The sequence below is a fragment of the Lepidochelys kempii genome, chromosome 10 (genome assembly GCF_965140265.1).
Source record: "Lepidochelys kempii isolate rLepKem1 chromosome 10, rLepKem1.hap2, whole genome shotgun sequence".
In the NCBI taxonomy this organism is placed as follows: Eukaryota; Metazoa; Chordata; order Testudines; family Cheloniidae; genus Lepidochelys; species Lepidochelys kempii.
This window is the reverse complement of record NC_133265.1, coordinates 16,805,305-16,830,703: the sequence shown is the minus strand read 5'-3', so window position 1 is coordinate 16,830,703 and position 25,399 is coordinate 16,805,305. Positions and strand designations below refer to the sequence as shown.

Below are 25,399 nucleotides of genomic sequence, written 5' to 3'. Positions count from 1 at the left end.
TCCCAATCATTATGGACATGGGACCCTTATCTTGGAAAGGGGGGAATCACCGCCAGGGAATCTCATAGGTACAGGTCACGGGTGTGTGTGTGTGTCATTTTCCCCGTTATTCTAAGGAACAGACTCTTATGGGGAACTCCCCGCATTGTGCGGCTCATTATTATCCCTTACTGTGGGGTGTCTCGCTCACTGCGGAGGGAGGTCACCCGCCACGGGGAGAGGGTAAACCCACGGTGCGTGTGGGCAGGGGGTAACGTAATGCCCCATGGAGGGAGCCTCCGTTGTGGGAACTGTCCCCGCCTGAGCCCAGCCCTGCAACCTGTTTGTTCCACTTGGGTGACACGCCCTGGGCACGGGCAATGCGTTTCCCATAAAGGAGCACATTGTTTCCCACGGGATCACAGTTTTTTGCAACGTCTCTTCACTAATCCCACGCCCTGTGCTGTGGGGTCACTACTCCTACCCCAGCTACTGAGGGATCCTACGGAATCTCCGGGTACGAGCCCAGCTAGGAAAGGGGAGAATCCGGGATTTGTGATGGCTCTCTATTGAACCGCAGGGCATAAGCCCTCGATCCGCCCCCCGCTCACCCGTGCGCCGCACGACCCACCCAGACAAGAACGGATCGCGGGCCACAGCGCACAACCCTGGCCTGCACCCCGCAGGGGGCGCTCCACAAGAGAAGGCGGGGCCCCATGAAGAGCCGTGGGAATTACTGGAGGGAGTGGGCGGGGCTTTGCGCCCCCACGCAGGCGCACGCCGCACATCATTCGGACGCAGTGGCCGAGCCGTGAAAGAGGGCTGTCTAGGTTGTCTAGGCTGTCCAATCCCGAACAGGGAGCAGTAGAGGCTGGTCGCCTACAGCTAGAAGGTCAAGGCGACGCGGTGTATGCTGGGAAGGCAGAGTCTTCCTCCGGTGTCGCCATCTTGTTTCTCTGAGGGGGCACCGGAGGCAGCGGCACGGAGAGGATGAAGGGGATCCCGACTATCGCTCGTTCCCTCTCGGTGAGTGCGGTGGGATGCGGTTCGGGGGGCAGAGCGAGGAGTCCTTGCACCTGGAAGGGGGCTGGGTCCGGGCCAGGCGGGGTTGACCCTGGCCTTGCTGTCGGGTAAGGGGGCTGAGGGCAGCCCCCTTCTCAGGTGCGGCGTGGAGCTGAGACCGAGGGAGGGGCGTGTGGGAGGCTGGGGAGGATGGAGCGGAGCCCGCGGCGGTGTCCGGGGCAGGGAGCGGGGCTGAGTGTCTGAAGGTCACCTCGGCCCCAGCTCGGCCCTCGCTCGGCGGGTGGGAGTCCTTGCCTGTCCCCGGCCAGAGCAGCTTCCCTGGGGCTCCCGTAGGGACCTGCTACCTGCCCTTCTCCCTCCCAGAAACGAGCTGCCTGTTCCCTGCTGGGGGAGGCCGGGCTGGATAGCCTGGGCCGCCGCTCCGAGTTCCCATGGGAGCCGCGCAGTGAGCAGCTGCGGGAGGAGGAATCCCTCGGGAGGCAGCTGGACGGGATCTCCTTCCTTCCCCCGCAAGGGTTATTCCCTGTAGGGCCCTTAAACCTGCAGCCTCAGCTTGTTAGTTAGTGCCTTAGCCTGCCCGTTGGTTGTCGGACTTGACTTGTGTCGGCACGTAGTGGAAAAATTCTAACCGTTATTGAGGGCCTACTGGGAAAGGTGCCTTGTCTGTTGCAGATAGTGGCACAGGTAGGCTAATAAATATCTTGGGAGCCCTAGTATTTTTCTGTATAAATTGTAGACATGTCTGTACTACTGAGTCGAACTAGGAAAGAGTCTGGAGATGAAGTAATTATCACCTTTGTGGTGATAAAACCTATATTGAGATACAAGTAGCTTCAAAATATATTAACCAGCCCTGTTGCTAAGTGAAAAGCATGTAATAGTGTAACTAGAAAGACATGGTAACTTAAGTTAATGGCCTAAAAATTCTATCAGATCCTCAACATGTCTGGTTGGTTTGGGGGGTTTTTTGGTCACTTAATTTTTACTCGTTACTCTCAGGTTTTGGGGAGAAAGTGAGTCTTTATATGAAAAATAAACTTAACATTTGAGGAAGAAGGTAATAATGTTTCACACTTGAAGTTCAATTATACTTCTTGGTTTTGGGGTTTATAGGCTGTGTGGGATGCTCTTATGCCATTGTCCATCTCTTCAGTTTGGAGGCCTTCCATTTCTGACTTTTGACTACTGCTGTGGTTTCGTTGTAGTCCTGAGTCTAAACTAGAGGTTCTCAAGCAGTGGGACGCGCTCCCTGGGGTGGGGGTGGGAGTGGGAGAGCACCACAAGACTATCAAGGGTGCAAGGGCCTACGAAGTGTGCTGAAGGACCAGGGTTCAGGAGGGGGCTCTGTCCATAGCTTCTTGCTCTTCTCCCTGTACAACAACAGATATCTTTCTCTGCTGGACAGACCACCAGGCCCCCCCCCAGGACAACTGACTGCCTGCTGGACAGAGCCCTGTCTGCTTTCGCTATCAGACAGAGCCTGTGCTATGGAAGTCGTGGGGGCTGACAGGGCCACTGCAGGGAGCAGAAGACTTCCTTGACTGCCATGTGGTGATTAGCCCCTTGGATATACAGGGGGTGGGGTGAGGGTGTTATATATAGGAAATGAATTTCCGAAGGGGAGCTTAGCTAAAAAAAGTTTGAGAACCTTTCTTTCAAAGAAAGTCCATGTCATCTATGCAGTTATTAGTGAAGTTGGGTCAATTTGCTGGTAGGTGGCGCTCTAAGGGTAGGGCCACTTGTACCAAGGAGTTAAGAGTATCACTTCCACATGTTATGTTATATTTTAGTTAAATTCCATGTGATTAATTGCTTGGTGAGTTGCAGTAGTGACCACAGAGTATGCTATATAATTTTCATGTAACTAAATATTTAATACAACAGTGTAATATGGCATTTGTGATAATAATCAAGGTCCCAAGTAGTCTGCGACTGCAGAATTAATTTTATCATTCTTAAATTTGTAGTTCTTCACCTGTGTGATTTTTTGAATGGGCTCCAACAGGAATGTGAAACTGCTCAGATTAAACCCTCGGGGTAAAAGATATGGTAACCATTCTGCCATACACTGGTTAATATATTTCAAAACTGTATGTTCTGAATTATTGCTTAATGTGTTCCATTAGATACTGCAGTGATATATAATTTGAGAGTAGAAATACGTTCCTATTTAATCTTGCTTGATGTTATTTTCTGTTTTAGAAGAGGTTTTATTCTCTCAGCGTTGCTCCCAAAGTTGAAGCCTCAGCAGCTGCAGAGCGAGGAAAGTTACATCTACAGCCACAGGATCTCGAGGTCAGTGCAAATGAATATTTTTAAACTTTTTTTTGTGTTGGACTGAATCAGATCACAAAGGAACAGTGTGGTGACCGTACCTTTAATGAACTGCTAAACTGTAATAGGTCTTTATTTTCTTTATTATACAGATCACAAAATTACCAAATGGCTTAGTGATTGCCTCTCTGGAAAACTATTCCCCTGCTTCAAGGATTGGTGTGTTCATTAAAGCAGGTAGCAGATATGAAACTACCAACAATTTGGGAACTTCCCATTTGCTCCGTCTTGCGTCAAACTTGGTAGGTATCTTTCCTCTATTTAATTCTTTGAAGATAGGTAAAATGGTGAAATGCTTGAGATCTTTTAGAGAAACCCACGTAATTAAAATTAATCTAGAGGTACTGGATTGCTTAACTGAATGATGATGATGTATCATTCTACCTCTGGTTTCTTGGTTCATATAGAACACAGGTGGCTAGTGAAAAAACTGTTACCATACGATGACTTTAGTTGTCTGGGAGAAATGAGTTGATGACACGTTACTTTCTAGTAGTCAGAAATGTGTCTCAAACATCAACAACCGTTGATGCATTAATTCAGTGTTGCTCTGTAAGAAATTGAGCGATTGCACCAATCTTTTAATGAGGCTATACGCAGAATGCAGTAAAAGATAAATTGAATGTTTAATATGTATTTACTATTTAATTGATGTCCAAATAAAGTTTTTCTTACTGATAAGAACATCTGAAGCTCCAGTGTGCCTTATGAGGTCTTATTGAGTTCAGTTTCACTCCCTGGTGATCTGATTTAATATATGGGCATATCTGTGGTTGTAGATGAAATCATCTTTTTCGAGTACTGACCTCCTTATTAATTATGGTTGTAGACCTAATACTGCCCATGCTGTTTTAGCTATCTTCCACTGCTTAAGTGTGTTCGATAAAATTAATGTTGTTGTTTTTTTTAACAGCATGTTAATTTTAGTTGTTTGGCTAAAAATTCAAGATTATGAAAATGTGTTAGTACACACAAGAAAACGAAAAAAATATTTCTTGGTAAACAGACTGGAAATATCTTTTAATGTTGTGCCTAGAATTATATTTAATAACCTGATGCAAATAAAATTGTTCTTGGAATACCTAAAAGTGTAAAAACTGCTTCTGTGTTTTTATAGACTACTAAGGGAGCCTCTTCCTTCAAGATTACTCGTGGCATTGAAGCTGTTGGAGGTAACCTAAGGTTTGTAACTATTATTTAAAGATAATCTGAATTGCTGAGAAAATAATGGAAACTGTAGGTAGTATGGCTAAAATTTCCATGTGCAAAATGACCCAAAGTGCCAAAAAAAAAAAAAAAAAAGAATAAATACATAAACATGCCCAATGAACATTAACTACATGGACCGATCTGCCTTATGTGATTATATGTAAACTTTGAAGTATGAATCTTCTTTTAATGCTTCAAAAAAGCATGCTTTTTTCATGCTTCAAAAATGATCGGTAATAGACAAAAAATAACTTGTTCTCTATTCCTTTATCCTAATCAATTATTCATAGTTTTATAAATGAAAAATTTGCAAAAGAATACAAGTGTACATGATTTTTAGCAGTTTTTGTAATTAGATGGTGGGGAGTTCAAAGTACAAAAACTAACACTTAGAAATGCAAAAGACATTGCTGATTTTTTTTAATGCATTCTTGTATATATTCTATTACAATGTATCTTAAAGTTGCCCAGTGGATATTAAGTTGAAGGTACAACCTTTGACCCCAAAGGGATATGGTTATACTTTATTTAAGAACTTTAATAAAGTATGTATTTAAGGAGGCTTGGTTTTTATTGAATATGAACAGAAAGACAAAAGTGAAATACACTTCTCTCTTGGCAGGTTTTCTGGGCAATTCTACCTAAATTCTATTGAGTTTGCAATTTAAAAATGTAATGGTAAAATGTCAAATTGTACCTGAATTACAGATGCCTCATAGCTGTTGGCATTTTTCAGAATTTGTGTAGAGATGGGAGATGGTTTTTACATTAGCACTTTTTATCCATTTGAATGTTTAAAAGACTAGTACAATCTTTTTTAAAAATAATGGAGTTTTTGCATTCTGGTCCGGAATTTGGGCAAGGGAATTTACATCAACAAGGAACATATGTTCAACATAACTTTCTGAAATTTCTTCTCGTTTAGTGTAACCTCCACTAGAGAGAACATGATTTATTCTGTTGAATGCCTACGTGACTATGTGTAAGTATCCAGATGTAACAATTGAGTTTAAAGCATATTCTGCAAGAAACCATAGTAGTTAAGCTACAGAATACCATTATTTTAAGGGGAGGAAACAACATCACTTCTAACACATGCCCTTATTGTTTACTTTATCAAAGTATTAATGTACTGTACTTAATTACATACAGTTTTGCAGTGTTCAGATGTGTGCTTTGTAGCATGAAATTGGACTCTTACTATTGTACAGAATGGTCTATCAATACAGTATATCTTGGATATGTTTGGATATGTGCTACTTTATATTCACTTCTATTTAAAGAACTCTTTAACTAGATTCCTTCATAACTTTTTGTCTTTTTGTTTCAGTGATACAGTAATGGAGTACCTAATTAATGTCACTACAGCTCCAGAATTCAGACCTTGGGAAGTAACAGAGCTTCAGGCACAATTAAAAGTTGATAAAGCAGTTGTCTTTCAAAATCCACAAGTTAGTAAGTATGCTTTAAATGACCAGCTATGACAGTTTCACAAAAATATTTACCCAACACCCCCCACCCCACAAATGTAAAGAAGATTCTTCACTTAACTTTGAGCAATTTGACCCCTCCAGTTAATTTTTCACTTGCCCTTCTGGAGAAAGTCATAGTTGTCTGTCTGTTTCTCCATGAAATCAGAAATGAATAGGGAGGGAGAGCATGGTAAGCCCATCTTATAAAAAAAGCCGTTTGCATTATAAAAACTTTCTTAATAGAAAGCTATTTAGGATTGAATGGATAAATGGCTTCTTGAAGTTCTATGGAATTTTACTACCTATGCTATCTAAAACAAACATTTTTATTAAATTAATCTAAATTACAATCTAGTCTTACATCAGTATATTAGTAATAACCCAACAAAGAGGTGAGATTGTTTCAGGATATCTGCATAACTTAGGGCTCAAGTCTCAAGATCTCTATCATCTAAGTAATACTAGTATTCCTGTATGACACTCATTGTTTTGAATCATTTAATCATATTGAAGTCTCCAAACTGTCATGCCCTGTTGAATCCTATTTCTTTCTCTGGGAAACTGGTAGCTTATTTTGAAGCGCAGGCACTTTTCCTAAAACTCTGACACATTGAACAGGTGATGTTCAAATAAGTATTTTTAATGATAAAATTGAATCATGTTGGTTTCTTTAAGCTTATCCGAAAATAGGTGGTTTGTCTGCAAGCCATACTTAGGATATTTTGATGAAACTCTTTTGTGACCAAGATATCGAACTATTAAAAGCTGCATATTTTTATACAATAGTATTCATAAGGGGTACTTAAGATAATTTATAAAAACATAGATATGTTGTATATTTGCACAATAAACAATTATTACTTTTGATGAAACATTACAGCTTCTTCTGTAAAAGTACTAAACTGCCTAAACACTCCCATTTTTAAAAGGGTTTGTAAGCATGATCTACCATGTCAGGTCTTAAAGAAAAAAGAAGTAATATGGATGTAACACCAAACCCACAAAAGCAAGAAAATATAACGTTAAGTATGCGCTGTTCTTAAACCCATCCTGTTTGTATGTAGCTATTGGAGGAAGGGTTTCAGATCTATATGTTGCTTACTATTATATGTTGTATTATTGTGTATGTAATACTTAGGCAAAAGACCATTGAGTGTTGAACGTCAGCTTTATCATTAAGTCAACATTCAGAACAATAAAGCTCTGAAAGGGTTCAGAGGGGTGTGATAAAGAAAAAACTGGGATTGTTCGCTTTAGAAAGGAGATGTATGAGGGGGAACATAAAGTACACAAATTATTAGTATTATAAAAGGTAAACAGGAAGTGTCTGTTCTCCCTGACTCAGGACATGAGAACAAGGGCCACTCAATGAAATCAAGTGACAGGATATCCAAAAGTGGTAGAGGGAAATACTTTTTTACACAATGCGTAATGACTTCAGTTTAATTGCCACACAGTGCTGTTCTGGTGAAGAACTGAGATTCAAAGAGGGATTGGACTTCGCTATGGATAATAAGAATATCCAGATTTGTTAAAATTTAATGCTAATTTTTTTTTAAAGCAATGCTTTAGGGTTTAAGACAATTTCTAATTTTTAGGGATAAAGATGAGACCTCCTGGATTATTCGACCTCTGCCTAATACAGGATTTCTTGTGATTTCCCCTGAAGCATCTGATGCTGAATGGATACTGGATGAGACAGACCACAATGCTGATCCATTTTCGCAGTTCCTATGTTCATCCCATCTCTACTCTTCAGTGAAAGTAGCTATTAAACTACATTTTTGTAAGAGTGTTTCTTCTGTTCATTTTTTTTTAGGTGTTCTTGAAAACTTGCATGCTGCAGCTTATCGGAATGCTCTTGCTAACTCCTTGTACTGTCCAGATTATGCGATTGGGAAAATTACACCAGAGCAGGTAAGAATATATATCTTACATATTGTAGCCACAGTATAAAGAGACAGATGTGAATCTGCAACTCTAGTTTCTTTTATAAAACTATTCTCTCGTGACACTTAAAGCTGCATTTTTGGCTTATTCAATTCTCCCAAAATAATACTCCTTATATAGATGCGTCCTCATCTCAAATGTTAGTCTGATGCTGAAGTAAAGTCAGCCTTTTTCTGACTGTAAATTGTTATTGGGTATAAAATTTTCATGTGGCTCTTATCAACTGTGATTCCAAAGCCTTTGAAAAGGCTACATTGTATTGTGTCTGGCTTTCTATTATTTATCAATAGGACCTGCACTGAAGTGCAGATATCCATGTACAAAGAGCTAGTGACTTCCACATAGGACAGTAGTACGCTTCTGCCACTACGGGGAGAGTGCATAAAACAGTCTCTCCTGTACACAACTGCTGTTGGAAGCCTCAAGACTTGCTGCAGTCAGAATTACAATATTTGAACAATGGATACACCTACTTACAGAACTGCAGTGAAAATTAACAGTAGTTTAAGAGCTAAAACTGCAGTTCTCTCGAGGCCACTCAGAATAAATAAACTCAATAAAAAATCAGGTGGGTCTGGCTCTTTCCAGCTTACAATTTGTGTGCGTAACAGTTTGGAGTTTTAAGTTTATGCATTTAGGGAAGTATGTTTGTAATTTCTCCTTGCAGAGATTGATGGACAGAATTTCCCATTAAGATTAGAGCATGCTTTTTTAAAAAGGAAATTATCTGCATCCCTAAACTCTGTGCAACTGGCAACTGTTGTCACTTTTGCAGTGACAACAAGTGCTACTGCAAGATCAAACTTCATTCACGGCTTGAGGTTTTTCTTCCATGGTTTTTATAAAAATTGAACCAGTTCTGTAGATGACCTGATTCCTGGTAAACTTTGGAAATATTTAAAGAGCACTCCTTTGAGTCAAAGCAATTGTAGATACCATCGTTTTTTAAACTTCCTTATTAACCTAAGACATTGGGCGTCCAATTCTATTTGTAACAGCTTTTTCATGCTAGTGACACCACCACCTTTGCTCTGTGAAAGAGTCTTTAAAGCAGTGGTCACCAACCGATAGACTGCGATCGACCGAGTCTCTGCCAGTCAGTCACAGTCTCCAGCCGCTAAAAGTTGAGTGGCTCAGTGGGGCTAAGGCAGGCTCCCTGCCTGCCCTGGCCCCACTCCACTCCCGGAAGCGGCCACCATGTCCCTGCATGGGGGAAGGGGTCTCCACACACTGCTCCTGCCTGTAGGCACCACCCCCACAGCTCCCATGAGCCGAGAATGGGGAATTGCGGCCAATGGGAGCTGCAGGGAGGGGCCGCAGGGACATGCTGGCAGCTTCTGGGAGCAGTGTGGTGCTGTGGCAGGCAGGGAGCATGCCTTAGCCCTGCTGCTCTAGGAAAGTGCCACCCAGCTGGAGCCTGCACCCCGAACCCCCAGCCCTGAGCCCCCTTCTGCACCCAAACTTCCAGAGCCTGCACCCCCCCCCCCGCCCAATCCCAGAGCTCCTTCCTGCACCCAAACTCCCTCCCAGAGCTTGCACCCCAACCCTCTGCCCCAGGCTCAGACTGGAGCCCCCTCCCACACTCCAAAACCCTTGGCCCTAGCACAGAGCCTGCAACCCCTGCCCCAGCTTGGTGAAAGTGAATGCAGGTGGGGGAGAACGAGCAATGGAGGGAGGGGGGATGGAGTGAGCAGGTCTGGGCCTCAGGGAAGGGGTGGGGTAGATCCTGGGTTGCACTTAAATTCAAAAAGTGATCTTCTGCTTAAAGTTGGAGACCACTGCTGTAAAGGGTTCTTCAGTATTACCAAAATAGACACCTAGAAGGATCTTTGCCACTAGAAAAACTTCAAATGAGTAACCTGACACATGGTTGTTGCCTTTTTTTTATTATTATTTGTGGAAATATCCTAACACGCACAACATTATTGTTGCAGCTGCACCAGTTTGTACAGAACAACTTCACAAGTGCAAGAATGGCTCTGGTGGGACTAGGTATGTCTTGTGTGTCATACTGTGCACTAAAAGAAAACTATACAAGTAATCAAACTTCATCTCTACAAGTAGCACTCTTAAAGTACATCTAAATTACTTATTGTTAGCCATCTCTAGTTAATTTTCTAATACTGTTAATTTACATGTGATTCTTTTTAATACAAATATATTGCAGGTGTAAGCCATTCTGAACTAAAACAAGTTGGACAGCAATTTCTAAATATCAGGAGCGGGGCTGGTTCTTCTGGTGTTAAGGCCCAATATCGTGGAGGTAAACACAGTCTGTGTATGTTTTGGGGTGGGGTTTTTTTTGGTAACTACAAGGTTTGTGCTGGTCTTCTCTATTAAGACTTAAGTATGACCTCAAGAGCCCAGTTGAGATTGATTCCCCCATTGTACTGTGTACTTTACAAACACAGGAATAGAGACAGTTTTCAATGTAAATAGACAAAGGGCAAGACAAAGATGGCGAACAGTCTGTGGCAAAACTGGGAACTGAATCCAAATCTTCTAACCTCCAGTCCAGTGCCTTAACCACAGGGCCATCCTTCCACTATATTCCATAAAGTGAAAACACACAACCTAGTGGCACCATACCAGAATTTGTGTACTTGAAACAGTAAAGTGTCCCAGGGGTGTGGAAGGTAACAAAGGGATACCTGGGAGTATTGAAAAGCTCACTTTCCAGGAAGGCCACTAAATATTTCATAACAAACTTTGAGTACCAGTTCTTTTGAGTACTTTTGATGCAGTATCTTGGACTAATATTCAAACAGTTTCATTCTGCATAACAATCTGGTTATTTCTGCAACCAGCTGAAAACAGTCTTAGTCAGAAAATTAGGTGATAACTGGACTACGTTTGGGTTGGCTAAAATGTGGAATAAGTAATCTTTCAGACAGTCAAAATCTAGCTATTGAGTGAGAACTCGTTCCCTTCAGGCAGATATTCAATGGATTTTGTAGCTTTTGCAATAGGGGGTCTAAGGTCTTGTCTATACAGTGATTTAGTGCACAGCAAGCTAGCGCATAAATCTACTGCACACCAGCCTGCTGTACGCTTAAATAACTGTGTGAACTCTGCAGACATGCACTAATTCCATATGTGCGCTTTGACATACTACAAACTTGTAGTGTGCAGCAGCATGGTCCCCATGGCCAGTTAGTGCCTGGCAGGCTGGTGCACTGTAGATTCATACCCTGGCTTCCCATGCACTAAATCACCATACAGACAAGCCCTTAGACCATATTCAGACCTGGAATACGCAAGTATATCTCCACTGAATTTGGCCCTTTGATTATGGGAAAGTTGTGAAAAAGTAAGGCTTACACCTTTTCTGTTTTTATAAAACAAGGGGATTATTTTTCTTGAACTGTCAATGCTGATGTCCACTGTCAATATTTGGAACAAGATCCTGTGGACTTAATATTACAACTAAACTTCATTAATGGCTTTTCTTCTTTACTGACTAGAAACCACTGTTGGAGGTATATGATAAGAACTAATTCACATATTAAGTTTAATACATTATATTTTTAACTATAATTTCTTCTTATTTTCAGGTGAAATCAGGGAACAGAATGGTGAAAGCCTTGTCCATGCTGCCATAGTAGCAGAAGGAGTTGCTACTGGAAGTGCAGAAGCAAATGCGTTCAGTGTCCTTCAGCATATTCTAGGTGCAGGGCCTCTTATTAAAAGGGGAAGCAATATTTCCAGCAAACTGTTCCAAGCTATCGCTAAGACAACTAATCAACCATTTGATGTAAGCTTAAAGGTTTATTGCAACTTTCCTTCCCAACAAAAAACAAATGCAATAGAAAAATATATACCAAACCGTTCTTGTCCTTTGAGAGATTAAAGCCCCATATGCTAGAACCCTTCTTTTAATCATTAGCACACACATTAAAAATATTTCATGGAATGTCTTCTACCCTAATTGGTTTCATTTCAACAGAAGGAACCCATCTTTCTAAATTCTAGCATATTGGATACCACTGGTAGCTATTTTGTTGAAGGAGAAATTGAGTATCCAATCTTCATTATTGGAACAGTAACTGAAAATTTTGTTTCACAGGCTGCAGCATTTAATGTCAATTACTCTGATTCTGGACTCTTTGGGATTTATACTATATCCCAGGCTTCTGCTGCTGGGGAGGTAAGTTGCTGATTAGAATTTGTTGGTTTGATCAGATCTATTGGCTTATTAAATTCTAGTTATTAGTGTAACTATCTAGTAGTTTGAACAAGAGGTTGAAATGTTTCTTTTGACTTGGATTTAAACTAACATTGCATTATTGATACAAGACTTAACTGCTCAAAGCAGGGAATAGGGCTTGTTTTTGGGGAAGTACAAGTACAAAAATAAAGTAGCAGTAGTGAAGGCATTCTTGAGATTGCTGAATATAAGTAGTTAAATGTATCCATTTTGAAGTGGATGCTAATGAACTAGGCTGCTGGCAGAAACCTGGCTGAATTGATCATCTGTGAGAGCTGGGTTTGAATCTAATGGGGGAAGAGAGTGTGATCGCATTTTATTTGGTGTAAGGACTTGGGATCATTTTGGAGGCAGTATGAGATTCAAAGCACAGACTAAACTTTTTTGTTAGCCCCCCTGACTGAATACAGTGTAGAATAGTTATTGGAGGAGGCTGTTAATATATGAGGAGGTTGAGAAGAATGATGATCCAATAAAATGGAATGTGAAACAGGTGAAGCAGCCTTTCAAACTTAGTGTCTTTTGTTTCTGCTCAGTAAAGAGAAGACTCCTTGTGGGTTGGGAATGATCAAGCCATTAGTGCCAAATTTAAAAAAACTGCTTAACTTTTGTCCTAGGTCATTAAGGCTGCTTTGAACCAGGTAAAGGCAATTGCTCAGGGCAGTATCACTGATGAAGATGTCACAAGGGCTAAGTAAGTTGATATAAAAAAGTCTAATAAACACTTTAATTCAGTGGTACTCAGACTGGGGCTTTCAAGCTGCAAGTGGCTCTTTATAGCAATTGATATTAAAACACTGATTTAATTATTAACCGATCAGGATGCTTTTTCTGTTATTAACCAATTGTAGTTGATAAAATAATATTTGGTCAATCATTTTTTCTGTGAGAATTCATATATATTGACATACTGTTTAAATATGAATATATAGTACTATAGTAAATGAAACAATGAATTTACACTACTGTAACTTTTAGGTAATGTTGATCACTAGTTTGGCTCTGAGGTCTGAGTGTCACTGCTTTAATTTGTTATAGAAGTGGAGTTTTAACATCAGATGCTCAGCTTCCTGTCAGTAAGCATTTATAAAGAGGCTTCTGTAGGGCAACAGTTTCAACTGCGTAGGTGTACGGTATAACTACCTAGGTTGAGACTCATTCCTCTGTAATTATACCTAGCAAAAGCATGCAGGGATGGGAATGGTATACACTACCTACCCAATTAAAGTATTGCTGTTGCTGTTAAGAAAATGACAGCAAATTCTATGCTAGCAGCAATTCCTATAGAAACTTTTTAAATCAGCAAAAAGTGTTCTTAAAGAATAGCTTATTGTTAACTACTTCATTAGATGTAAATGACAGCTGTCAGCAGAAGCTGTGATTTAATTATAGCACACAAGAGTATACAATTCCAGTTTAAATACTTCTCTAAACTGCTTTATTTAGGAAATTCCCTACAAGATAACACTGAGATGATTCCCCAACCAGCAATATTTAGCATGCACTTACATCTTCAAAACACTAATATTGAGGACCTGCAAATGGTATTTTTAAAATGTTTTGAAAATGTAAAGCATTAAATTGATGGTGGTGCGTTATCCAAGGACATTAAGTATCTAATCTTGAAAGCCCTATGAAGTAAGAAAGTAATATTGCCACGTCTCTGATGGCAAAACTAACAGTTTTGGAAGTTCCTGATTTGCAGGCCTGCAAACACAATAGCTAACTAATAATACAGAGGGGTACAACTGTAATAATTAAGGTGCAGTTAATTTCTGGGATTGTATTGTGATTTTTCTGTTCTAAATTAAAGCAGTAAAATTCAACTACTATCCCAAGTCATAGGGTTTAGCTATATTGCCATTAAAAACCTGCAGCTGAACCTGTGCCAGCTGACTTGGGCTAAGGGTCTGTTTAATTGCTGTGTAGATGTTCGGGCTTGGGCTGCAGCCCAAGTTCTGGGACTTTCCCAACTCACAGGATCATAGTGCCCATGCCTGAATGTCTACAATTAAATAGCCCTTTTGCCTGAGCCCGTGTCAGCTGGCACGAGCCAGCCCCGGGTGTCTAATTGCAGCGTAGGCATACCCATAGAGTTTAAGGCCAGAAGAAACTACCAGATCATCTAATCTGATCTTCTGTATATAATGGCCACTGCTACACATTAAACCTAACAGCCAAAATTAGGCCAAAGTATTACAGCCCACAGGAGATTCAGCTGCAGACAGTGAATAGAAGTGACTGAGTCCTTGCGTATATAAAATCTATTTATTATAAGATTGTATGTAGAACTTAAAGAAAATTGGTGTTACACTTTGCATGATTGCATACAAAACATGATAAACAAATTATCATATCCTCTCTCATCAGCCAGATGTTAAATCTTCTACCTGTTGGTTTATTTATAGCACTGAATAGAAATCTTCTTAATATATATAGATAGATTTCGCTACTTCTTTTCTTCTGCAATGTTTTTCTCCGTATTATCTTCCTTGGAGTATGTTGCTAATTTTTCCTGTAGTTGGGGTGTAGTTTAAAAAAAAATAATTATTATTACTGTTTGATGCAGGTATTAGTGGCCCTAGTTGAATTCAGTCATAACATTAACGCTACTTCTCAATTATAGTGTGTGCCATAGATCATCATTTTGGATTAAACTGTTACTATTTTACTTTTAAAAATAAAAAATAAACACTAACTTTCATAAACTAGATTGTGACTAGCAATGGGAACCTGCTTGAGGCAAATAAATAATAAGGGAACAAAAAGTATTATGCTACAGTTCTTTAAACGAAGCACTAACCTATTATACAGAAAAGTGTTAATTGTTTTTGTTAATTGTTTACACCTTGCAGTAAAACTGTCTATACTTTTCTAGGTGAGACCTGATAATTAGTTTTAAACCTAAAACCAGAAATCTCTAATTTTCAAAAAACTGCCAATGCTAAAACTTGAACATCTATGGCTAGAAAATACTGAAATGATCACATTCTTTAAATTTGTTTGAAAGTTGCCCAACAAGGCTTGAAATATTCACATTCCAGCTAGAAGCTTTAAAAAAAAAAAAATTCCCTCGCTACTGGAGAAAGGGTAGTGTGCTGAGATACCTACCTTAGGCCCTGCTTGAGGGTTCCATCTTTTATTTCTGCCTCTAGTTGGTATCTGACCCTTGAAAATCTTTCCAGAGCTTTCTTACCATTGCAGGGGGTGGGAGGTCCTCTGCCACCTTACCTCTCAGCTTTCTGGAATTTGTCCTTTTGAATAGTTCTGTTACCTCTTCAGCTGATCATATGTTTTAGACTCCCATACTCATAAGAGAAAGCTTCTGTTTCAACACAGCAGGAGACTTTAAATCATTGAGTTGAAGAGCCATAAAAATATCCCAGTATCGCAGGGTGCTTATCCCCAGAATGCTAATGCTTCAGAGGTGGGCATTAAAGCAGAAGTGAAGTTAAGAGCCCGAAGTTGCATAAAACTACACACAACTGGGAGTTCTAATTTAGTCTATAACTACTGAGTAACATTGCAAGATTTACTTACTCAGATATTCTCAACACTTTGTTTGGCAGAAATCATCTGAAAGCCACATACTTGATGTTAGTTGAGACCTCAGACGGGTTACTTGATGAAATCGGTTCCGAGGCATTGGCATCTGGTATATATACATCCCCAACAGCTGTAATTCAAAACATTGACTCCATAGCCACTGCTGATATTGTGAATGTAAGTAAATGTGTCCATATACATTGTTTACAGAATGATTCCATATAAGCTTTGCTATGCACAATTATGACTAGCATACTCTTCTGGGTGTATAGAATATGTATACAGGGACCCTGTAAAAAGTGGTTCTATGATGCTTACAAATCTCTGCTAGCTATGCCTTTTCAGTTGTCTGCTTAGTTTACTGATGGGAATAATCTTTAATATTGTATATGGCAAAGTCAATATAGCTGTGAGAATTTAGCTGAATTCTACCATTACAAGTAAACATAGGAAAAATTCCAGCTATTTACCTAATCATACAAAACTACAGTCAGGAGATGTCCCACTGATGTCAGTAGGGAATCCTCCACCTGAGTAAGGTTATGGAGGATTCAACCCTAGGGTGAGATTGTAAGAAGCAAAATGAATACCTCACAGGATTTTATTGAGACGCTGTGCTAGTGGTAATAACAATTATTATAATCTCGGTTTCTGAACTGAACAAATTCCATCTGGAAATCTAGTGGGGAAAACAAATCTAGAACATCAAAATCTCTTCACAAAGCTGCTATTACTCATTTGAATGACAGTAGTACCTAGAGGCTCCATTGCGCTCAGCACTGTATAAACCTATCGTAAGAGATGGTCTCTACCCCAAAGAGCTTATAATATAAATAGACAAGACAGACAAAAGGTGGGAGGGACATAGAGTTCATAGAGCAGCGAAGTGACTTGCTCAGGTTACACAGGAGGTCACTGGTCAAACTGGGAATAGAACCTAGGTTTCCTGACTCTACCTTCAGTGATTGATACACTCGACCTTTCTGCTGCTTTTCTGACCCAAATAGAAAATATTTTCTACGTTAGGCATATGTATGACCACTTCAGAGAGCTGGGAAAAGTTGCTACTTTTCTACATTCTTCAGGCTGATATCATTAATCTGTCAAACTGAGACAGTTTAGACAGCTTATTAAAAATCATTGCCATAAGAAATATTACATTGCTGATTCCATAAATCAGTTGAAGCTGGGACTCTGAAGCAAGGAGATAAGCTTGTTCAGTGTGCCTAATGGATGTTTCCTTAATGTCCAATTTTTATTTATTTCTTTTCAGGCTGCAAAGAAGTTTGTTGATGGGAAGAAATCAATGGCAGCTAGTGGGAACTTGGGAAATACCCCTTTTGTTGATGAGTTGTAGTAGGAAAAAAAACTGAGGCAGATTCAAACTGGACTCTTCACTGTATGCCAATTACATTATACATAAGTTACAATCAGCCTGTTTAGATTAATATTCTGACATTTGAATTAATAGATAATTGTGGGCTTGCATATATTGAATAAATTGCTAAGTTCATATGCTTCGTTTTTGTTAATATTTATCTACTGAAAGTAAGGTATGTATAAGCATGGAAACATTGAACATTATCAATTAAAAATACTTAAATATAGTGAAACAATTAGTTGGCATTTTGGTGTGTGCCTTGCAAAAACTACCAGAGAATAATAGTAGTCTAACTACATTCTTGATGCAGGTAAAATTTGTAATTGCCACAGTTAATATCCCAGTTATATATCCTTAACACATTCAAGAATACTTGTTGGTAAAATTGCCATTTGCACCATATCTACCTGAAGTAAATTATCAGACTTACCTGTAAAAGCTGAAAGCAATATACTGCAGTTCTAGCACTTGCCTGCTGTACCTTGATCACTGGACTCAACGAAGCAGAATGTTTAATGTTCCCTTCATGGGTAGGATTGATGGAGACTTTAGCAGGTTTTTGCTTAAGATCTGGAAGAGTGGCTTTGGATAGCAGCTCTCATCTGAGAATCCAGATTTTTCAAATATCCTAGGCAGTCAAGGCATGCTATGCTAAATCTTCAGTTTAGCTAATTTCAAAATCAATATTTTGAAAGTGAACCTTTTGCTGATAAAGTGCTTCAGAAAAATCCAGTTTCTGAAGGCTTGAAATTGGATGTGACTGACCATTTAGTTATTCCAAAATACTGGCAAACTCTTCAAGCCAAAATGCATCTGATATAGAGGAAGAGGACGATGTTGACTCGCTGTCATGTGTTTCCATAGTCCAGTATGAAGGAGATCTAATACCATCAGTAGCAAAGTCAGAACTATACCATGCATCAAAATCTTTATGAATTATAATGTCACATCCAATGTCAGCACCTACAGTAAATGTGTGTTTTTTTCTTTTAAATGCATGCCAAGTTTTCGATATTGATGGCAATTCTTTGGTAGAACAACAAAATGATTGTGTAGTTTCATATCTAAGACTTCCGTCAGAGTCTGCATCTTCATAATCATCACTACTTGTCCACGTGTCGTCTTTTGTCTCACTGTCTTTACTTGAAATGCTAAAAATGTACAACAGTTACATAGCTTTAATTACAAGTTCTTTACTTGTGATTAGGGTGTCAAAATTGAAATCAGATTTGTGCAATTTTTTTTGTGTATTCTTCTGCTTGGACTTAAGGTAATGCTACAACATCTGGGTTTTAAACAACAAAAGGGAGTGTCAATTTAAATATCTTTTTTCAGTAAAATAAAAACAAAGCTATCCTTACTCTGTTCATTTAGAATATTAAAGAATTTGACTCGACAACCCTAATTGCAACTAAGTCAGTAAGGGATTAATCTGTTTAATTGTGTGATTAAACAATAATAGAATACCATTTATTTAAATTTTTTGATGCTTTCTACATTTTCAAATATTGATTTCAATTACAACACAGAATACAAAATGTACAGTGCTCACTTTATATTTTTATTACAAATATTTGCAGTTCACCTAATACAAGTACTATAGTGCAATCACTTTATCATGAAAGTTGAACTTACAAATGTAGAATTATGTACAAAATAACTGCATTCAAAAATAAAACAATGTAAAATATTAGAGCCTACAAGTCCACTCAGTCCTACTTCTTGTTCAGCCAGTTACTCAGACAAACAAGTTTGGTTACAATTTTCAGGAGATAATACTACCCACGACTTGTTTACAAGGGAAGTGAGAAAAGATGTTCGAATGGAATGTTTGTAGCCGGCGTCACAAGATATTTATTTACATGCCAGAGGTGATAAAGATATGTCCCTTCAGGCTTCAATCACCATTCCAGAGGACATGCATCCATGCTGATAAGTTCTGCTCGATAACTATCCATAGCAGAGCAGACCGACACATGTTCATTTTCATCATCTGAGTCTGATGCCACCAGCAGAAGGTTGATTTTCTTTTTTGGTGGTTCGAGTTCTGTAGTTTCCGCATTGAAGTGTTGGTCTTTTAAGACTTCTGAAAGCATGCTCCACACCACGTCCCTCTCAGACTTTGGACAACACTTCAGATTCTTAAATGTTGAGTCGAGTGCTGTAGCTATTTTTAGAAATTTCACCTTGGTATATTCTTTGCATTTTGTCAAATCGGCTGTGAAAGTGTTCTTAAAAAGAACATGTGCTGGGTCATCATCAGAGACTACTATAACACTAAATATACAGTAGAATGCGGGTAAAATAGAGCAGGAGACATACAATTCTCCCCTAAGGAGACTTAAGTTACAAATTTAATTCACGCTGCCTTTTTTAAACGAGCATCAGCATGGAAGCATGTCCTCTGGAATGGTGGCTGAAGCATGAAGGGCCATACAAATGTTTAGCATATCTGACACGTAAATACCTTGCAATGCCAGCTACAAAAGTACCATGCGAATACCTGTTCTTGCTTTCTGGTGACATTATAAACAAGAAGCGGGCAGCATTATTTCCCATAAATGTAAACAAACTTGTTTGTCTTAGCGATCGGCTGAACAAGAAGTAGGACTGAATGGACTTGTAGGCTCTAAAGTTTTATGTTGTTTTTAAGTGCAGTTATGTAACAAAGGACAGGGTGGGCCCGTTAGTCAATGAGAAGGGAAAGATAATAACAGAAAATGTGGAAATGGCAGAGGTGTTTAATGACTTCTTTGTTTTTGTTTTCTCTAAGAACGTTGGTGGTGAGTGGACATCTAACCTAGTGAATGCCAGTGAAAATGAGGTAGGATCAGAGTCTAAAATAGGGAAAGAACAAGTCAAAAATTACTTAGACAAGTTAGATGTCTTCAGATCACAAGGGCCTGATGAAATGCATCCTAGAATACTCAAGGAGTTGACTGAGGGGATATCTGAGCTGTCAGGGTTCCTTCCCCACTCTGAACTCTAGGGTACAGATGTGGGGACCTGCATGAAGGACCCCCCCCAAGCTTATTCGTACCAGCTTAGGTTAAGAACTTCCCCCAGGTACAAACTTTGCCTTGTCCTTGAACAGTATGCTGCCACCACCAAGCGTTTCAAATAAAGAACCGGGAAAGAGACCACCTGGAGATGTCTTCCTCCAAAATATCCCCCCAAACCCTGCACACCCCCTTTCCTGGGGAGGCTTGAGAATAATATCCTAACCAATTAGTTAGAAAATCATCAAAGACCCAAACGCCTGGATCTTGGAACAATGGAAAAATCAATCAGGTTCTTAAAAGGATTTTATTAAAAAAAAAAAAAAAGGCAAAAATCATCTCCGTAAAATCAGGATGGAAAATACTGTACAGGGTATTCAGATTCAAAACACAGAGGATCCCCCTCTGGGCAAAACCTTAAAGTTACAGAAAAGAGGAATAAACCTCCCTCCTAACACAGGGAAAATTCACACAAAACAAAAGATAAACTAATCCGCCTTGCCTGGCTTACCCCTACTGGTTGCAATACTGGAGACTTCAATTAGGATGGGTTGGAGAAGATGGATTTCTGTCTGGCCTCTCTCAGTCCCAAGAGAGAACAACCATGTAAACAAAGAGCACAAACAAAAGCTTTCCCCCCCCAAGATTTGAAAGTATCTTGTCCCCTTATTAGTCCTTTGGGTCAGGTGCCAGCCAGGTTAGCTGAGCTTCTTAACCCTTTACCGGTAACAGGATGTTGCCTCTGGCCAGGAGGGATTTTATAGTGCTGTATACAGAATGTGGTTACCGTTCCCTTTATATTTTGGACATGAGCCATAAGCAATTATCTTTGGAAAGTCATGGCTTCTGGAATGTCTTCAGTCTTCCTGGAAAAGGGCAAATCTAGTTCCCATCTATAGAAAGGGAATAGGACAACCTGGGGAATTACAGACCAGTCAGCTTAACTTCTGTATCCAGAAAGATAATGGAGCAAATAATTAAGCAATCAATTTGCAAACACCTAGAAGATAATAAGGTGATAAATAACAGCAGGAATTTGTCAAAAACAGCCCTAGTTGCAACGCAAGTTTAAAGAACTAACCTTCCAGACAGTCCCCTTTCTAATTGCCTGAACTTCCTCCTTCATTCTTATCACTCTTGTGCCCTAATCAGGTGCTTTTGATGTTCCCATTCCCAGCTACCTTCTTCACTTAAACTCCCTCATCTTCTTTCCTGTTCCTGAGCTTTAGTCTTCCCTCCCTACTAGAACATCTGTCCCCATGCCTTAGAAAAACTTTTACTGCCTAGTGCCCCGTCTAGCATCGATTACTACTTGTCATAGTGAGGCTTATTTTTAGGAGATGAGAACTTATGACCTTTTTTTTAAAAAAGGCCTCATAATACTTATCTTTGTAGAAACTGAGCATAACACTACACAGCTATGTAAACATTTCTGGAAAGGTCAATTAAGAGGTCATGAGGACTAAACATAGTAAGCCATGGCCTTATTGTTAATATGATTGAATGACTAGTGACCCATTAAACTGTTTATCTGGTTACAGGTCTCTGGTTACCTGTATCTTGGTAAAATCAGGTACATATAATAATCTATGTCCTTAACTATGTAAATAGGCATAGCTGCATTTAAGTCAAGGAAGCTAAACCAGCTTATACAAGATGAGGTGCTCTCCCAATGACAGTTGCCCTTTGAGGATGGGAAAAAGTCTGAAATTGAAATTTGGTGTTTTATCTTAGTACTTTTGAACAATGTCTAGGCAACAAACACTGGAAAACCTGTTGACTTTTCTAGGTAAGTAAGTTTCTGGGTAGCTGTACTACCTTCAAGATATTTCTAAGAGTAGGAGACAATTACATTGGAAAGAGGTACACTTTTAAAAGAACTCTACCTTTTATACTTGATTAGTAATGAAACTAAAACCAGAATGCTACCACGTCATTTCCCTGTCTTGCTCAGTAGACTAATATAACTAAACTATATATTGTGAAGAAACCCATTGAAAATAGCATTTGTTTCTTACTCTGTCTTCACAGGAGGCTTTACTTCAGGAACTAATTCAAGTGCATTTTGCCAGTGCTGAGGTACTTCAACAAAATCTCTGTAAACCCTGATCTGTAGAACTGATCCTATGGGAATATTGTGCAAAAGTTGCCAAAGCTCTCGCAGTGTCCATCCTAAAACGTTAGCGTGTCCAATTTTAATCAAAATATCACCTGCCAGGGGAAAAATTCAAGAGTGTTCAGTATAAAAATCCCAACTCTAGACAGTAACTCCTCACTTAAAGTCGTCCTAGTTAACCTTGTTTCATGGTTACGTTGCCGAGCAATTAAAAAACATGCTCGTTTAAAGTTGCGCAATGCTCCCTTATAACGTTGTTTGGCAGCCACCTGCTTTGTTCACTGCTTGCAGAAAGAGCAGCCCGTTGGAGCTAGCTGGTGGAGGCTTGGAACCAGGGTGGACCAGCAGCCCCCTCATCAGCTCCCTACTCCCCTAAGTTCCCTGTAAGGCAGCTGCCCAGCAGGCTATCAATTGTCGGCCAGTTCAGGTGTCCCTCCCCCTACTGCTGTGTGCTGCTCCTGCTTGCTCCTGCCCCTGCCCTCTGCCTTGGATCTGCTCCCTGGAGCCTCCTGCTTGCTGTGCAGACAGAGGTTGGGGGGGGGGGGAAGGGGTGCTAATGTCAGCATGTCCCCTTAACCCCTGCTCCTTTACCCCATCTCCACAGAGCAGGGGGGGCATATGGCAGGGCTCAGGCCGGAGGGAGCTTTCTGGCAGCGGCTGCTGTCTCAACTTGCTGATCTAATTAAAAAGGCAATGTACTTAGGGTCAGCGTACTTAAAGGGGCAATGTGCATCTCTCTCTGTCACATATACATGGTGTGTGTCTCTGTCTCTCTCTGCCATGCTGTTTCCCCTCCCTCCATTCATGCTGCCTTGTAGAGTGTGAGGCTATGTTAACAACAATGTGTTAACCCTTGAGGGATCAGCCAAGTGCTAATTCATCATTTAGCAGTACGGCATTCCCTGGGAAATATCCCACCCTTTGATTTCACCACCTCAACCAAGCTTCACAGTCATCATTGCTATGTACAGTATTAAATTGTTTAAAACTTATACGTGTGTACGTATATATATAGTCTTTTGTCTGGCGAAAAAAATTTCCCTGGAACCTAACCCCCCCCATTTACATTAATTCTGATCAGGAAATTGGATTCACTTAACATTGTTTCACTTACTGAGGAGTTACTGTATATCTTTTATTCACAGACCATAATTTAAAATGGTTGCACGAATTTGATACCCCTGATTAAATAGTACCCTTATTCTCCTTTTGTCAAACTGTCCTAAGATATTTTCACTTTAGTTAAAAATGTTAACTATAATCAGGCTAGTAGTCAGATGACTAAAGAACTATTACATTTGTTTCAAGAGGCAGCATATGATGACAATCCTAATTTTATGGAGACATGAATTTATTGTTTTGAAAGTCTTATATCAAGACTTCTAACATGAAGAACAATTATTTGTTAAAAGCTGTCAGCTGTGAAAGCGCATCCAGTGTCCAGAAAGGAGAAATTTTAAGTACAGTAGAACCCTTTTATAGCAAAGTGTCATTTTCCCATTCCTGTGCACAAGCAAATGTTCATTATAATAGGAGAGGGGCTACCTTTATAAAAAAAATAAATAAAAATGCCCATTTCAACAGAGGACCTCTCTTCATGAACTTCAGTTATTGGGGTCCAAGAACCAGGAATAATAATGAAGTAAAATATCAAAAGAAGTTCACAAGGCATAAGGACCAGCAGAACTGGAGGCTGCCAAGTTCAGCCGCAGTAGTGGGATTTCTGACATTTGCTCATCTGCTGCACCCTGGTTCTCTTACTATCCTCAGACATTAGGGTAGTAAGAGGGTGGGGAAGTGACTATGCCGAAACAACCCATTTTTTTCACTAAACCACTAGGCAATCCACCCTCTGCTGCCAAAAGAAGTATGGATAACCTAGTCTAGGGAAAACAGATGACCTAATACATGTCTTTTCCATTGTTAATTTTTATGACAACCTAAGCTGGGCTTTGAGTGAGTCTTTTTTGTTCTTTAATCCTTTCCGATTGCTTTATATTAATTATTTTTATCATGTTTATAGATGCCTGTGTAAGAAAACTGCACATTACAATGCAGCTATGAAATATTAATATGAAACACGAGTAAGCAATTTGTTTTGGTCTTGAATACTTAAAGTAAGATGCATAACACATTGTTCCAATCCCGTTTATATTATATATATAAAAGTGTGTGCAATTTAGATATGCTTTTTTCTTGATCTAATTCAAAAATAGTCACCTCTGTCAGCCAATTTTAATCAAATTAAGACAAGAGGAATTTTAATATAAAACTGGACTGGCTTCATTTATCAGTTGGATATTTCTGTGACATTGAGCCTGACTCTCATATTGCTTGAGCCAGTTCTATGCCTCTGTAATTCCACTGATTTAAGCAATATTACTCCTGATTTACATCAGCATAAATGAGGTCAAAAGCAGGGCAACAAAGTATAAACTCTGGAATGGAACACACCTATGGAATTCTGAAGATTAGGGTTATTTTTTTTTTTTTACCTGGTTTGAGTCTTCCATTCTTAGCTGCAGAGCCTTTCTGAACAAGACTTGTTATCTGGAGATATGGTCCATTCTGAATTACTATAAGACCTAATCCTTGTTCTCCCATCTTAATATTGGTCTTTAATGTAGCACTTAAAGTATGTTCAGAGATTTTTTCCAGTGCCGGAAACTGCCCTTTGGAAAGTGAGAGGGACATTTTACTACTTGAAATTATGATATTGTGATTTTCTTACTCCACCAAAACAAGCCCTAACTCAGCAAAGCAAGTAAGCAGGTACTTAAATTCATTTCATCAGCAAAGCACTTAAGTCCCACATGCTTAAAGTTCAACATACGCTTAAGTGCTTTTCTGAATAGGGATGGGCTGCTGAAGAGGTGCCAGAAAACACGCCTATGTAAAAGTTAGGTTGTGTATTCCATAAATAATCTAAAAAGAAATATTTCTAAAATAGCTTTTTCTCAACACACTCAGAAGCCTGTTTCTAAAAGCTCACACACTGTATTGAGCAAAACAAACAAATATTGCTTACATTGTATATGACTTTAGAATAATTTTTAAATGGCTGTATGCATTCATGGAAGGAAGAGAACGAGGTAGAGAAATGACAGCATAGCGAGGCCACCAACTGTTAGAGCTTTCAAGAAAGCTGTAAATTCATATGAGAAAATTAATTTCCTGTGTCAA

General features: G+C 39.6%; 2 protein-coding genes across 2 annotated transcripts; one reads left to right on the top strand and one right to left on the bottom strand.

The window, feature by feature from the left end:
- The first annotated feature begins 838 nt into the window (after positions 1-838).
- UQCRC2 (ubiquinol-cytochrome c reductase core protein 2) lies at positions 839-18,461 on the top strand. Its single transcript, XM_073362203.1, has 14 exons — positions 839-1,005; positions 3,205-3,297; positions 3,429-3,578; positions 4,454-4,518; positions 5,471-5,527; positions 5,876-6,000; positions 7,837-7,934; positions 9,902-9,959; positions 10,135-10,230; positions 11,522-11,721; positions 12,034-12,114; positions 12,792-12,868; positions 15,744-15,897; positions 16,994-18,461. The coding sequence occupies exons 1-14, from the start codon at positions 970-972 to the stop codon at positions 17,075-17,077; spliced, it is 1,374 nt and encodes a 457-aa protein (XP_073218304.1). The 5' UTR covers positions 839-969; the 3' UTR covers positions 17,078-18,461.
- On the bottom strand, positions 17,874-24,910 carry PDZD9 (PDZ domain containing 9). The gene is made up of 3 exons (XM_073361524.1): positions 24,712-24,910; positions 22,119-22,311; positions 17,874-18,252 (listed from the first exon to the last, which is right to left on the bottom strand). Exons 1-3 carry the CDS (start codon positions 24,908-24,910, stop codon positions 17,874-17,876), a joined length of 771 nt encoding a protein of 256 aa, XP_073217625.1.
- Between the last annotated feature and the right edge of the window lie 489 nt (positions 24,911-25,399).

Excerpts from the sequence above, each read along its gene's own strand:
- UQCRC2 (XM_073362203.1), top strand. The coding sequence starts at position 970 with ATGAAGGGGATCCCGACTATCGCTCGTTCCCTCTCG. Across the intron at positions 1,006-3,204 it reads CTATCGCTCGTTCCCTCTCG|AAGAGGTTTTATTCTCTCAG; the intron begins GTGAGTGCGGTG and ends TTTCTGTTTTAG. Across the intron at positions 12,115-12,791 it reads AGGCTTCTGCTGCTGGGGAG|GTCATTAAGGCTGCTTTGAA; the intron begins GTAAGTTGCTGA and ends CTTTTGTCCTAG.
- PDZD9 (XM_073361524.1), bottom strand. The coding sequence starts at position 24,910 with ATGTCCCTCTCACTTTCCAAAGGGCAGTTTCCGGCACTGGAAAAAATC. Across the intron at positions 22,312-24,711 it reads GAATGGAAGACTCAAACCAG|GTGATATTTTGATTAAAATT; the intron begins GTAAAAAAAAAA and ends TTCCCCTGGCAG. Across the intron at positions 18,253-22,118 it reads AAGCCTCCTGTGAAGACAGA|CATTTCAAGTAAAGACAGTG; the intron begins GTAAGAAACAAA and ends GTACATTTTTAG.